Source organism: Squalius cephalus (assembly GCF_949319135.1).
Source record: "Squalius cephalus genome assembly, chromosome: 25".
In the NCBI taxonomy this organism is placed as follows: domain Eukaryota; kingdom Metazoa; phylum Chordata; class Actinopteri; order Cypriniformes; family Leuciscidae; genus Squalius; species Squalius cephalus.
In genome coordinates, this window is record NC_137146.1 from 27,932,313 (window position 1) to 27,945,363 (window position 13,051).

General features: G+C 43.1%; 1 protein-coding gene across 2 annotated transcripts in view; it reads left to right on the forward strand.

Annotated features, from left to right (window-relative positions):
- Positions 1-11,718, forward strand: part of rreb1a (ras responsive element binding protein 1a) — a 56,134-nt gene extending 44,416 nt beyond the window's left edge. For both annotated transcript variants that reach the window (XM_079863910.1, XM_079863911.1), the window contains 7 exons: positions 2,280-2,430; positions 2,530-2,672; positions 4,606-4,795; positions 4,908-7,458; positions 7,589-7,753; positions 7,879-8,649; positions 8,973-11,718. In XM_079863910.1, the coding sequence (XP_079720036.1) occupies positions 2,280-2,430; positions 2,530-2,672; positions 4,606-4,795; positions 4,908-7,458; positions 7,589-7,753; positions 7,879-8,649; positions 8,973-9,466 (4,465 nt within the window). In that variant the 3' untranslated portion in view covers positions 9,467-11,718. The remainder of the gene's footprint in view (positions 1-2,279; positions 2,431-2,529; positions 2,673-4,605; positions 4,796-4,907; positions 7,459-7,588; positions 7,754-7,878; positions 8,650-8,972) is intronic.
- Positions 11,719-13,051: the final 1,333 nt, after the last annotated feature.

Genomic DNA, 13,051 nt, shown 5'->3' on the forward strand with positions numbered 1-13,051 from the left:
ATGGAGGAGGTAAACATGAACTTCCTCCCAAGGTTGTGGAGGTTGATGGTGAAGTGCATATGGGGAATCTGTGTGTGTATTTGTGTGGACAGCTCTTAGTAAGTTGTTAAAGGCCTGCAGGGTAGGATGGCTTGAATAGACTCTCTGTAAATTGCAGTTATCTGGTAGTAAGCAGAAGTAAAGTGAAATTGTAGGGTGGAATTGGGTGTACTACTCCACCTTTGATATGCATGGAATGTGCTGTGACGGATGTGAAGGGAATCTGGATTTACTACATCAGCTGTTACTGTCCTAATAACATTTCCTCCTCTTTCTCATCGTCTTGTGTTCTTCGTAATCTGTTTTAATTTTGATGGGTATAAAGAAAATGTAAACACTGTTTGCCTATGCAAAAAAAAAATTGCGGTCATGCTGCTAGTGTGTAGTTGTTAGGGTGTTCTGGGTGTGTACTTAAAAATTGGATTTTTTTTTTTGCCCATTGTTGTAATCTTAAAAGCAAAACTTCCCATCACTTACGTCTCCAGCACAAGGTACATGCCAAAGTTTAATTGTGATTTGTTATGAGTTACATAATGTATGTTAGAATATTTGGCTACATTCACTTCTTTCATAGTTTTCCCCCCATTTTTTTTCTCTTCATTGTATTCATGAACACCTGAAAAATATTTGAGCAGTGTGAGAAAGTGTTTTTTTCAGTGCTGAAATAAGTTAACTGATAGTTATGAGGCCTCATGTATGACCGAGGAAGTTGTCCATGTAGTTGGCAAGGAATCAGCCATCTTGTGCCAAAGCATCACATGGTTTGGGGAGGGGGAGGGCTGGGAGGAGAAGGAGGGAGTCACTGTTGCCATGGAGAAAGGTCACAACTTCACAGAAGAGAGTCAAAGTGTGTTCTGATTGGCTGCTTTTATTTGCTTTAACTCCTTCAGTCTTAGCGACTCCACTGAACAGCCATAGGTTTAAAGGGGTGCCCTTGCTTTGACATTGCTTGGAAAAGAGGTAACTTTCTGACACCACAGTGCCCTCTGTCTGTGCTCTGCGGGAACACCGTGGAATGCTTGGATTGGATGGAATGAACCTGTTTATGCATCAACAAGTTTTATGATCCTTTACAGATTAGCCAGCTTGCTCATGAAATGTCCGTATTGACATCCTTCATTCAAGGCCAGGAAACTTCAGTCTAGTGCAGTTTGAAAAAATGTTACCTCCACATTACTCATTACAATTTAATTGAAACTGTTCTGCATGACTCAGAGTCAGTCATATACTTATTATAAACTAGCCATATTGAACTAATTAGTATTTTTCAGTGGATAAGTTGTCATCCTGTGTATGAGGTTACAGTGGTGGTGATTTCCATCCAATCACAGTTTGCTGACTTGGCATTGTTGGTTTTCTGTGATTGGTCAAAGGCAAGGTTAGAGTCCAGAGCAGAGAGATATAACAGCCTTTCAGATCCTCACACGAGTGTCCAACATGCTGCTTGCTATTAATAAACCACTGACTGCAGAGTGAAAACTGAGACCTGCAAGACCATGGGACATCTGACCTTTTTTACACTTGCACATGCATGTACACTTCCAAAGTACTTTCATAAGATAAACTTTTATAGGTACACAGATATAAACTTACGATGGAGCAGACATCCAGGAGACATGTTTCATTGAAATGTAATCTTTGATTGTACAATAAATATAAATCTTTTTGCCTCTGTGTGAGTTCAGTGAAAGACTAAATGAATAGTGTATGTGATATTTTAGCCAACAGTGGGCTTGAAGCTGTTACTTAAGTCAGGCATCCTGATTTCTTTGGTCCTCCACTTCCTTTGTATCCTCACTGGTTTCCTCAGGATCTCTCTGGAAAATAGAGGATCAACTCCTGCCCTCTCCATGCAACATTACCGCTCTCTTCCGCTGATCTCAACCCGCCATCTTGGGCTCCACATATGCACATATAGAGTCTGCGAGATAATTGCAGGAGTTTCCAGGCCATTAGCATCACCCCATTACAGTCATTTCTGTTGGCTCCCATTGGGTTGAACAGAGGTTCCTCTACCCTAAATTTCTAGAATATTATTCATTAATTACTCATCCATCAAACTAGTGGGAGGCAGCTGGAAATGTCCTCAAGATCCAACTACTTCCCAAGCATTTGTTCCACAAATGCCCAAGCATTTTTCAGAGATCAGAATAATTTGTGATGATCGCTAAATAATCTGTGACAGCTGGTTTGTTAACACACAACATGCAGTTTTAAAGGACTCTTTTACCTGTTTTCAGACACATGAAGATCCACGAGAAGGACTCTGCCAGCTCCATCCCCAACAGTCCGACTCTTTCTCCACCTAAGCGACGACGTCCCTCTGCAACCAAACGCAAACTAAACCCAGATGAAGACCGAGAGAAGACAGAGGAGCCATCCAGCAAAAAGGTAAGTGTGGATCCACCATCTTACCCAGTGCTACCTGCACCCCAGGACGGTGCTCCCAAATTAAGCTACAAATAGCTGACAGTGACCTGTGTGCTGCAGGTCCTGGAGGATAGTGGGGCAGATGAGCAGAGTTTGAACAAAGGACAGGAGGAAGTCTTGACCTGTCCTATCTGCTTCAAGAACCTCACATGCAGAAACGACTTTGACACCCATATGGAGACCCATCCTGACACTACACTGAGGTACAAACACATGCATCAGGATAGTAAATGTATTGTTGTGAAGAGGCATGAATTTATTTCAGGCTTGATAACAAAGGAATGTTTAGAGTTTGACAATGGAACAGTTTTGGCCCTTCCTACACTCGGTTTTCTGTTCAGTATATTATAGCTGTCCATTAAGCTCAGACAGGAATGTTGTCCCTTTTGTTTGAGGTGAGAGTTGTATTGCAGGGAGACGCCAATAGCTGGGGCTTTAGGCTGGATCCCTGCAGTTGCTGGGAGATATGGTGGCATGCTTTGTGCTGGTACAGTCATAATTTAACACATCCGAATACAGAGGGGGCAACTCCTCTTGCTTTTTAACTATATAAGCAAGGGATTTAGTTTCATTGGGATTTGCCTTTTATATTGTACCACATGTTAAAAAAAACATGTTTCATCTTGTTTTACAGGTTTGGCCTTCTGAGTGTCAGAGTTTGGATTTTAAGCTATACTTGTTTTGCTTATTGAAATGTTATGCTGAAATGTAATTGGCTGAGAATGATCATACCTACATGAGTGTAATCCTGTCGACGTGTCCCCCTCCCACTCGTGAGAGGCCTGAGAGGTTTCTTCCCTCCCATCCCAACCACCCCCCCCCCGCCCCGCATGTGGCCCCCAGGCTTAAGGCAAGGAAGTGGCATGTAAAGGAAAGAAGGGAAAATGGAGGGGGGAGGGACCACAGAGGTTGTGTGGCTGGGGGGGGATTTAATGAGACACAGGAGGAGACTTCAGCAAGATGCATTCTGCAGGACATCTCTGTAGTAGTGTGTGTGTGCATGCATGTGTGTGAGGTGGTATCTGTATCCTTGGAGACATCAGTCTGTAGACTATCCCTCTTAAATCACCCAACCGATGGCTAGCTCCTCTAGTTAATGGATAGCTGTATGGGATTGCTCTGGGTAAAGGAAGTTGGCAGGGCCTGTCTGAGTTTCACTGCAGAGTTATTGTTGTATGGAAGTGCTGCAAATTTAGCACTAATCCTGTGTAATCACAAGAGCTAAGAGTGCTAGTTAAGAGGATCTAGACTGCTGTGAATTGGGTTCCACTCTGAAGAGTTCTAAAAGCAGCTAAATAACCACACTTACACATACAAACAGACACAAGAATGCTTTTCAAGATACAGACATGTTATCTGTCTCACCCAAACAGCCCTTCCAAGTAATGCAGACACTCCCATACATGCATGCTATAATACAATGAATAGAGCCAACTCTGAAATCTGATTGGATGAGCCACATTTGAAGCCATTGCAAAATAGCCAATAGAAACAACAGCATCCTGGACAGGGAATGGTTTAGTGTAATTATATGCAACAGTGCTTGAACTCTTTGTAACAGGACGGCTACATTTTGCTTCTCCATTTTGATTTACATGATTTTCTCATGCAACTGACCAAATGTATTAAAGCATTCACAAGCAGTAATCTTTAACCTGTTAGCACTTTAGCTCATTATGCTTTTCAGGTGGATGCGCTGCTATGCTCTGCCTTGCATTGCATTGTGTATGTCTGCTGAGATAAAAGCTGCTTATAGTCCCTACGGGACACGTCATCACCATGATCAGGGACAGGACATGTGACAAGACCAGTGCACAGACATTAACCAGCTGTCTTTTGCAGCACCCAATAAACGCTGAACGAGAGCCATTGTAAGCTAGGGTGTGATTACTGTTGACTTTCAAATTCACCTAGGAAATCCTAGATATATTTTGGATGTTTAGGATGCGTTTCCACAGCACACTGTAGATTTTGAGCAATGAAGAATTTGGGCAATGATAAATAATAATAGTAATAATGTCAGTGTGTTATTGAGAATGAATTTGTGCATATACAACATGCAGATTAACTACAAATAGATACAAACAATGTGTGTGGTGCATCTTTGAAATCAACACCTTACATTCTTATTCCTAGATGTGATTTATGCTGCATTTCTTTCCGGACACACCGAAGTTTGCTCCGCCACAATGCAGCTACCCATAAGCAGCTACCCACAGACCCCAATGGACGACCCTTTATTCAGAATAACCCATCTATCCCTCTTGGCTTTAATGATCTGGCTTTCATTGACTTTTCATGCCAGAAGTTCCCTCGTATTGCCCAGGTAAAAGCCATTGTCAACTTTTCTGTGGTTAATCTGCACAGTTTGTAAAAGTTCTTTGTCTCGACTGTAATATGCTAGTTTTGTTAAGTTTCATTTTTATTTTGACCCACAGATTTGGTGTGAAACAAACCTCCGCCGATGTACTGGCAAATTCCATCGTTTTGTTTGTGACACATGTGATAAGGCATTCCCTCTTAGCTCAGCTCTGGACTTGCACAGAGCTTCACATGAGACTTCAAGTGGCACCCAAGAGACCACTTCACCCTTAATTATGAAAGATGAGCCTCCCACTCCTGAGAAAAGTAGCTTCATGGACTCCCTGGGCTTGCAGCACATCTCCCAGATCAAGCCTGCCCCCTCAGAAGAGGATATCCAGCAGGCCAAGCTAGATAGCATCCGGGTTATCCATGTAGATCCGAATCAGTCCACCGTACCTCAAGAGGCTGGCCTTGTTGGTGGGGTTAACCTGTCTCTTGTCGACCCAGCGACTCTTCACGGACTGTCCCATCAAGAAGCTCTCAAACTGCTGTCCCTTCAGCCTTTCCAGACAGGTTTTCTGGTGCAGCCAGATGGTGGTATGGTGGTGAAGCCTGTTTGTGGTGAATCCGGCATGGAACTCGCTGATATACAGCAAATGCTCAAAGTAGCTTCAGCTGCTCCTAACCAAATCTCGCTCCCACCCTTATCCAAGGCACCCTGTAGTGCTGTGCAGTCGGGCTACAAGCAGATGCCTCCTCTCAAGCCAAAGCCCTTGGTGGCTCCCAGAACCAGTATGGTAGCTTCAACTCCACCACCCCTATTAAACACCCAGCAAGCTTCACTGGGCTGCATCAGCCCTAGCCTCCCACCCCCTGCCAGCCATCCTCTCAAGACAGCAAGGGATCTCTCCTCATCTTCCTCTCCCTCTTCTGCCAACAACCAGGCTTCTGCAGAGAGGATACAAATGGAGGCAGACTGCATGGGAGATGCCCATACCCCAATGGACATGGATGAAAGACATATCAAGCAGGAGAATGGCAAGTTAGATGAGACCACTGTAAAGAAGGGAGGAACTCAAAAAGGCTCATACCCCTGCCGATTTTGTGACCAGGTCTTTGCTTTCTCTGGTGTCCTGCAGGCACACATGCGATATCATTTGGGCATCCTACCCCACCAATGCAATATCTGCGACTATGTTGCTCCGGACAAGGCTACGTTGATCCGTCATTTGAGAACGCACAGTGGCGAGCGGCCCTATGTCTGCCGTCTCTGTCATTACCCATTTACTGTCAAGGCTAACTGTGAGCGCCATCTTCGCAAAAAGCACATGAAAAACAATCGCAGGGAGATTGAGAAAAACATCAAGTATGTTACCTCGTCCACGTCCACAGCAGATGTACTGGAGCAGGCTGGGACTAGTGAAACTACATGCCGCTTCTGTGGGGAGGACCTAAAGACCTTCCGGGCCCTGCAGATTCACTTGCGAACACATAATGGCTGCCAGCGAAAGCCATTTGAGTGCAAGCGTTGTGGAGCAGCCTTCCTTGCCAAGCGTAACTGTATCCATCACCTTCTCAAACAACATCCAGAGGTCCAAGAGCAGGATATTGAAGAGCACATAATCACTCTTCTAGCTGCCTCAACCCAAAATAGCCCAAACCCATCTCCTCACAATGGGGTTTCTCCTAGCACTGTGGTGCAGCCTATCAAGGTTGAAGACCTCAACTTCTACGGCATGGATATGGATCAACCTCTGGACTTCTCTAACAAAAGTCGTGGGGGCAGCAGTGTTGGAAGTGTGAGTGGATCACCCGGGATCAAAATTGAGCCTGTCTCCTATGACTCTTCCATGGAACCCATTGACCTCTCTATTCCTAAGAATCCTCTGAAAAAGCTTAAACAAGACATTGAGGCTGTATTGCCAAGAGAGATTAAGAAAGAACATTCAACCATTAGCATCCTTGCACAGGCTCTTCAGACTGATAAGTCCATTGAGGAGAAGCCCCAACCGCTTGGATGCTACCAGGTCCCCGTAGCCTTGACCTCCCTTACTGGTAGCACTAATTCTGCAGGAAGACCCTTGCGTCTAAAGCCTCTGCTTCCTAAACCTTCCTCTGCTGCTGTGAAGGAGCTTCCACCACTGGCATCCATTGCTCAGATAATTTCCTCTGTTTCTGGTGCCCCTGACCTTCTAAAACGGGACAACACTAATAGCCTTCAGGCTGATTCTGATACACATGGCAAGCAAGAGTCAACAGATACCTTGATAGAGGAGCTCTCCGTAGAGAGCTCCAAGAAGAGATCCAGGAAAAGGGCTTCCAGAAGCATAACGAAAGAGAAAACTGTGATAAATGCCACAGACCCGAGTATTGATTTGGAGTCTAGTGGGGAGTTTGCAAGTGTTGAGAGGATGTTGGCGAACACTGATACGAACAAGTTTAGTGCCTATCTTCAGACTAACACAATTGAGTTGGCAAGAAAAGAAAGGCAGCAGCCAGGTGCTAGTGACGAGAAAGAGGTGAAAGATGAGAAACACTTGCCAGCCCGGCAGACTATTCAACCCCATCAGTCCAAAGGGAAGAAGAATGCATACTCAAATTCTGTGCAAAAGATGACTTGCCCTTTTTGTCCCAGAGTTTTCCCTTGGGCCAGTTCGCTTCAGCGCCACATGTTAACACACACAGGTGACTCTTGTGTACATTTTTACAGACTACAGCATTACATTGGTGTACAGAGTATGTACACCTTCTATGGTACCCCTCATAGTATGTGTGTAATTTATTTTCTTTCTTTTATTTTGAATTTCTTAAACAGGTCAGAAGCCATATCCTTGTCCCCAATGTGATGCCTTCTTCTCGACCAAGTCCAACTGTGAGCGACATCTTTTACGCAAGCATGGCGTTTCCAACCGAGTGCTTAGGCGCAATGGTGGAATACCCAAGTCTAAAGACGCAGAGGAAGGCTCACAAGAGAGTGCAGGTATCAAAAATAATATACAAACTTTAAATTGCTTATAGACGGTGGTATCTTTTTAACTGTTGATTAACCATTGAGGTTAAAACTGCATTTTATTACCTGATGTGTTATGTCAATTTATATTTTAGAGAGCACGTCTGAGACAGAGCTTCCTGTGAGTGAGGCAATGGATCTCACAAGATCAGACCCTGAGAAGCCTGAAGCAATGGATGCTGAAAAACCCTCACCAGCTAAGCCGACAGAAGCAGCTGTTGTAGACCCTGTTCCTCACAAAGAGGAGGACGACCCAACAGCTCTCGAGTCATTGAAGCACAGCGACTCAGAAAAAGAGGATGGTGATTCCCATAGCAATAAGACCCTTGACTTGACGTTTGTCTCTAAGCCAAAGGACTTCAAGATCACTGAGAAAGACCAGCCACAGTCCTCCCCTGCAGCAGATGGTGACATGTCTGATAAAACACCTCAGGATGAGTCCAAATTCACCTGCAAAAGTTGCAAGAAGAGTTTCCGCTACGCTGCCACCCTTACCAGACATGAGAAAGTTCATCAGCAGGATGAAGCATCAGACTCAACTAACGGACTTGCACAAAGCCTCACAAAATCGGCTGATCCAATTATGCCTTGTGAAAATAAGAAAGAGGTTACAGACGAAGAGGTGGAGATCTTAAAGAAGGGCACATCTGAGAACGAGGGAACGGGCAGTGTGGTGGAGAGTGGATCGGAGGAAGATAAGGAGGAGAGGAGTGATGAAGAGGGAGCTGCAACTGAACCAAAGAGTGCCGAGGGAGAAAGTGAAGAACTTGGCAGCAAGCCAGACAAGAGGAAAAAGGTGTGCAATATATGCAACAAACGTTTCTGGAGCCTTCAGGATCTCACCAGACACATGCGCTCTCACACAGGTAAAGACAAATCTGAAAACATACTTAGATTGGTAAATCATTCATAAGAACTGACAGCTCTTGTTTGATAACTAAATGTATCGGTTAAACTATTTTAAGGTGTCATTGTTACAGTGTAATTATATATTTAAGTACTGAGTAATATTAATTAACTACATGTACTTGCTATAGGGTTAGGGTAGGATTAGGATTTGGTTGAGGGTTAGTTGCATGTAATTAACAGTTATTACTATGGTAAGTACATGTAACAAGGACACTAAATTAAAGTGCTACCAATGTTTCTCATTAAAAGCTCAATGTTTTGAATGCCTTGTTTCTACCAGGTGAGAGGCCTTACAAGTGTCAGACATGTGAGCGCACCTTCACCCTCAAGCACAGTTTGGTCCGACATCAGCGTATCCACCAGAAACTACGTGGAGTGGATAGTGATGGTTCGACTTGTGGGGCCGCAGGTGGACCCGACGAGGAGGGCTTCAGTGGGCGTTCGGCTAGCGAAGGCGAGTGCACACCCACCAGCACCAATCCACCCTCTGAGAATGAAAGTGAAATAACAGACACTGTTAAGGGGGAACCGACCTCACAGGATAAAGAGGACTGTGTACCCGCTGTGGAAACTGAAGAGTTTAAACTAACTTCCGAGACTGGACCAGAAACACCCAAAGAACCTTCAGCAGAGGAACAAGCATCAGATTCATCCAACACATCTGACGTAGAGCCGTCGGAGGGATTCATCCAAGGTTTACTGGAGATCCACACCCAGCCCACTACTGAGCACATTTTGCCCACCTCCGAACCGCCACTGCTTGGGGTGAAGTGAAGAGCGACTCTTTCTTGGTTTATCTTTACGTTGTGAAACATTGTGCTGCAACAAGAAGCAGTGCCATATAACAAAAGTACATTGCAGTGAAAAAAGCGATGACTGTTTCCAAGTGCCTTTCTACTTTTTTTGCTATATCTTTATCAGCATTTATCATGATCTAAAGTTGATTTTTATAGTATTTTACAATGATCGTTGTGATTTTTTTTTTTGTTGTGGAATCCTGAGAGAACTACAATAAGCAATATATGAACAAATTTGCATATCGTTTTGTACAGTTCAGCGACAGTGAAAACTGTCTTATGAAAAGCAGGTTTATAGCCTATTCAACGAAGGCTGAGACTAACAAGAGGAGATATTTCTACTGAGAGGCTCGCACCCAAGTGCATAACTGGAATACGCAAAGACGACTTGTTCACCACAGGGCTTCTTCGTGGCTGTTTGTCCTCCCTTTATTTGCCTGTAGTTTCCCATTTTGTGTAAATCCTTTAATGACAAAGGCTTCCAGAGTAATTGTTTTATTACAATAATGAGCTCTGTTGTTCTGGGTGCTGTCACGTAGAGATTCTTTGGGAGGGGAAACAGCCCAGCAAAGATCTGAGGGTCATACTTGGAAAGGTGTTCAACAGCTATGACGTAAAGTATATGGGCAATGTTTGCCCAAAAATAGGTGATGAATGTCCAGCTGTGCTGATTGTGTCAGATGTCCTTAGCATTAGCGTTTAGTTTTTTTTGGCACAAAAGGGGTGTTTTTTAATGAGGGAAGGCATGTTTTTAACTTAAGGGCTCGTGAATTACTGTCCCTCAAGCCCTATCTCAGCAACTTAAGAACACACACACAAAACAACAACAAAAAACAATAAGGAATTACAGGAAGCCCATGAGTTATAAATCTGATGTACTTGACAAAAATGATGAAATGTGTTCCTGTTTCCAGGGTGACCCGTCTTCCAAAAACATCACTTTTTAAGCCTTACTCTTTCTTCTGAGCTTTAGGCAGGCGTCTCACTTTCTGCCGGGCTCATGAACTAAAATTCATGGTGTACTTGAACCCTGTCGCCCTGCTGCCTCCTGTCGGGATGTGCCTCAACTAGGAGGACCCCATGTCAATCACACGTTCTTTTGTAGTGTTGGATCTCTTTGACCTCTCAGTTTTATGAACTCATGTTGTAAAAAAAACCTCAGACACAAACAAAGCAAACCTCAAAGGGCATGAAGACTGTTTGAAATCGCATGGACTGGTAAGCGTCTTCAAATATAGGTCTTCTGATTTCCTGGAGCAACCGTCTAGCAAACGAATGACTGTTGACCTGCAGGATGATATAAGAAGGCAAATGAATGAAAAGGAATTTTGAACCGATTGTGGCAATGGAGAGAGAATTTGCCCCTGATTGGAAATCAGGTTGTGTGCGCCCCCTAGTGGTGAATATCTAACATCTCTGCTCAGGCAGGAGACTTGTAGTATTGGATGAACTTGAATGCAATTGCAATCGCTTTCTCAATCTGTGTATTCCGGGACTTCTGCTTCTCCCGATGCCTTTTCCTGGGTTCATGTGAGTGTGTTTTGTGTTGGTTGTGCGTGGAAGTGGTTGGTTTTCTGGTAAGAATGCTCACAGACTGTTTTTAATGTATTTATTATGACCCAGTGCAGGTGAAGTAAATGTGGAGAAGCCATGTATTAACACAATTATGCTGCATAAAAAATGATTCAAATTCAATTCTTAGCATCCCAGTTTTGATCTGGGTTCTTGATGATAAAAATCACTTTTGATCTGAAAGCTTTATGTAGACCTTTGTATGCATTGTTTTTTTTGTTTTTTTGTAGAATGTGTGGTCTGTTTCTGTTATCTTTATTATATTATTATAATGATGATGATGATGATGATGATGATTATTTCAGTTTGACAGAGAAGTTGTTTTCATTGATATATTCTTTTAAGTATAAAACTGTGAAATTTACTGTTATTCTGCTATGGGTGAATCTGTAGGGTAGGTTTGCATGATAACCTTTTATGTTGTTGAGTTATAAATGTTTTATTTTTTTCTTCTTCTTTTCGCCCCACCTGCCGCCTCGCTCTGTCTCACTCTCAGGGTTCGTACAAAAGGCTTTCTCAAATCATAATTTTCCTTGCAAAATTGTTCTTCACCTATGATTTCTGAATATATTAAATCGTCAATCACTACTTTTTTAGCACTTGACTGTGAATTCAAATCAACAGGGTGGAGTTATCAAATCCACATTCCACTCTTAGGTTTTCTACAAGATATGTTCACCTTTTCCCCTGTTTTTCTTTCTTTTCTTGTTTTAATCCTCCCTGTCTCTTTGGAAGAATGGAGACCTGTCACTGTTTGACGTGTTGACCGATGTAAAAGGGAGTTTCGTGTCGCTGCTACATCCCCAAAAATAATTCTACTGGACTTGAATGGAACCAGAATCACCAGAACATTTTTGGTACACTACTCTTGTTCTTCGAATGAGTGCTTCAGAATCAGAAATTTAAGCTGTTCTGTATCAAAACTATTCAAGCAATAAAGATATATTAATGAAAAGGTGTGGCAGGATTTTTTTTTTTACCTTCCCAAAAACGATCAGGCAGTGTTGTTGCCCATTTAATGCATAATTTTGTGTTCTTTAGTTCAGACTTTTACTGGGCTTGTTAAGCTTTTGTTTTTGGCAAGCAATAAAGGCCTATACATTTTTCTCAACCCATTTGTCCATAAAGAAGTACATCCAAAATCGCATGCTGTCATACTAAGTTGGTACTACATTTAATGAGGAACGAACTTCACAACCATTAAATATAGTCTGAATGTGTGCAGTGAATCCAGACGGATCACATTTGCCATGTTGGATTTGTTATATGTTGTGTTCCTTCACTGCCATTCACGACCTCACCAGATAGTAAAGTGTCCAATGGATGTGCACTTCAGAATCCCTGTGGAAGTAGTACCCAAATGTTTTATGAATAGTAATATTGTGAATTACATGCTTCTCATGTAATGTTTACTGTAAAGTAGGGGATTAGACATAAGAATTTTGCATGTTGCATCCACACCAAGGATTGGCTGGTTGGCTTCAGTAGTTAACCCCTTCTGGTAGATGCTGTAACTACACCATGCAAATAGCCCTTAAAGGAATAGTTCACCCAAAAATGAAAATTACCCCATGATTTACTCACCCTGAAGCCATCCTAGGTATATATGACATTCTTATTTCAGACGAATACAATGGCTCTTCCAAGCTTTATAATGGGAGTGAATGGGTTTTTGTTTTTGGAAGTCCATCAAAGTCCATCCATCCCTGATTAAAGTGCTCGAAACGGCTCCAGGGGTTAATAAAGGCGCTTCTGAAGCGATGCCTTCATGTAAGAAAAATATTCATATCTAAAACTTTATCGACTAAAATAACTACCTTCCGGCAGGCGGCCATACGCAAGTCGACTTACGCCAAAAGAGTAACGCTTGACAATGTATGACATTGTAGGATGTAGGTGGTGCCTTTCACGGTTCAAACAAACAGGGCTGGGCAACCCAAGGGGGTAATCTATCAGCCGGAAACTGAAGCTTCCCCGGGCGCCGCCATTG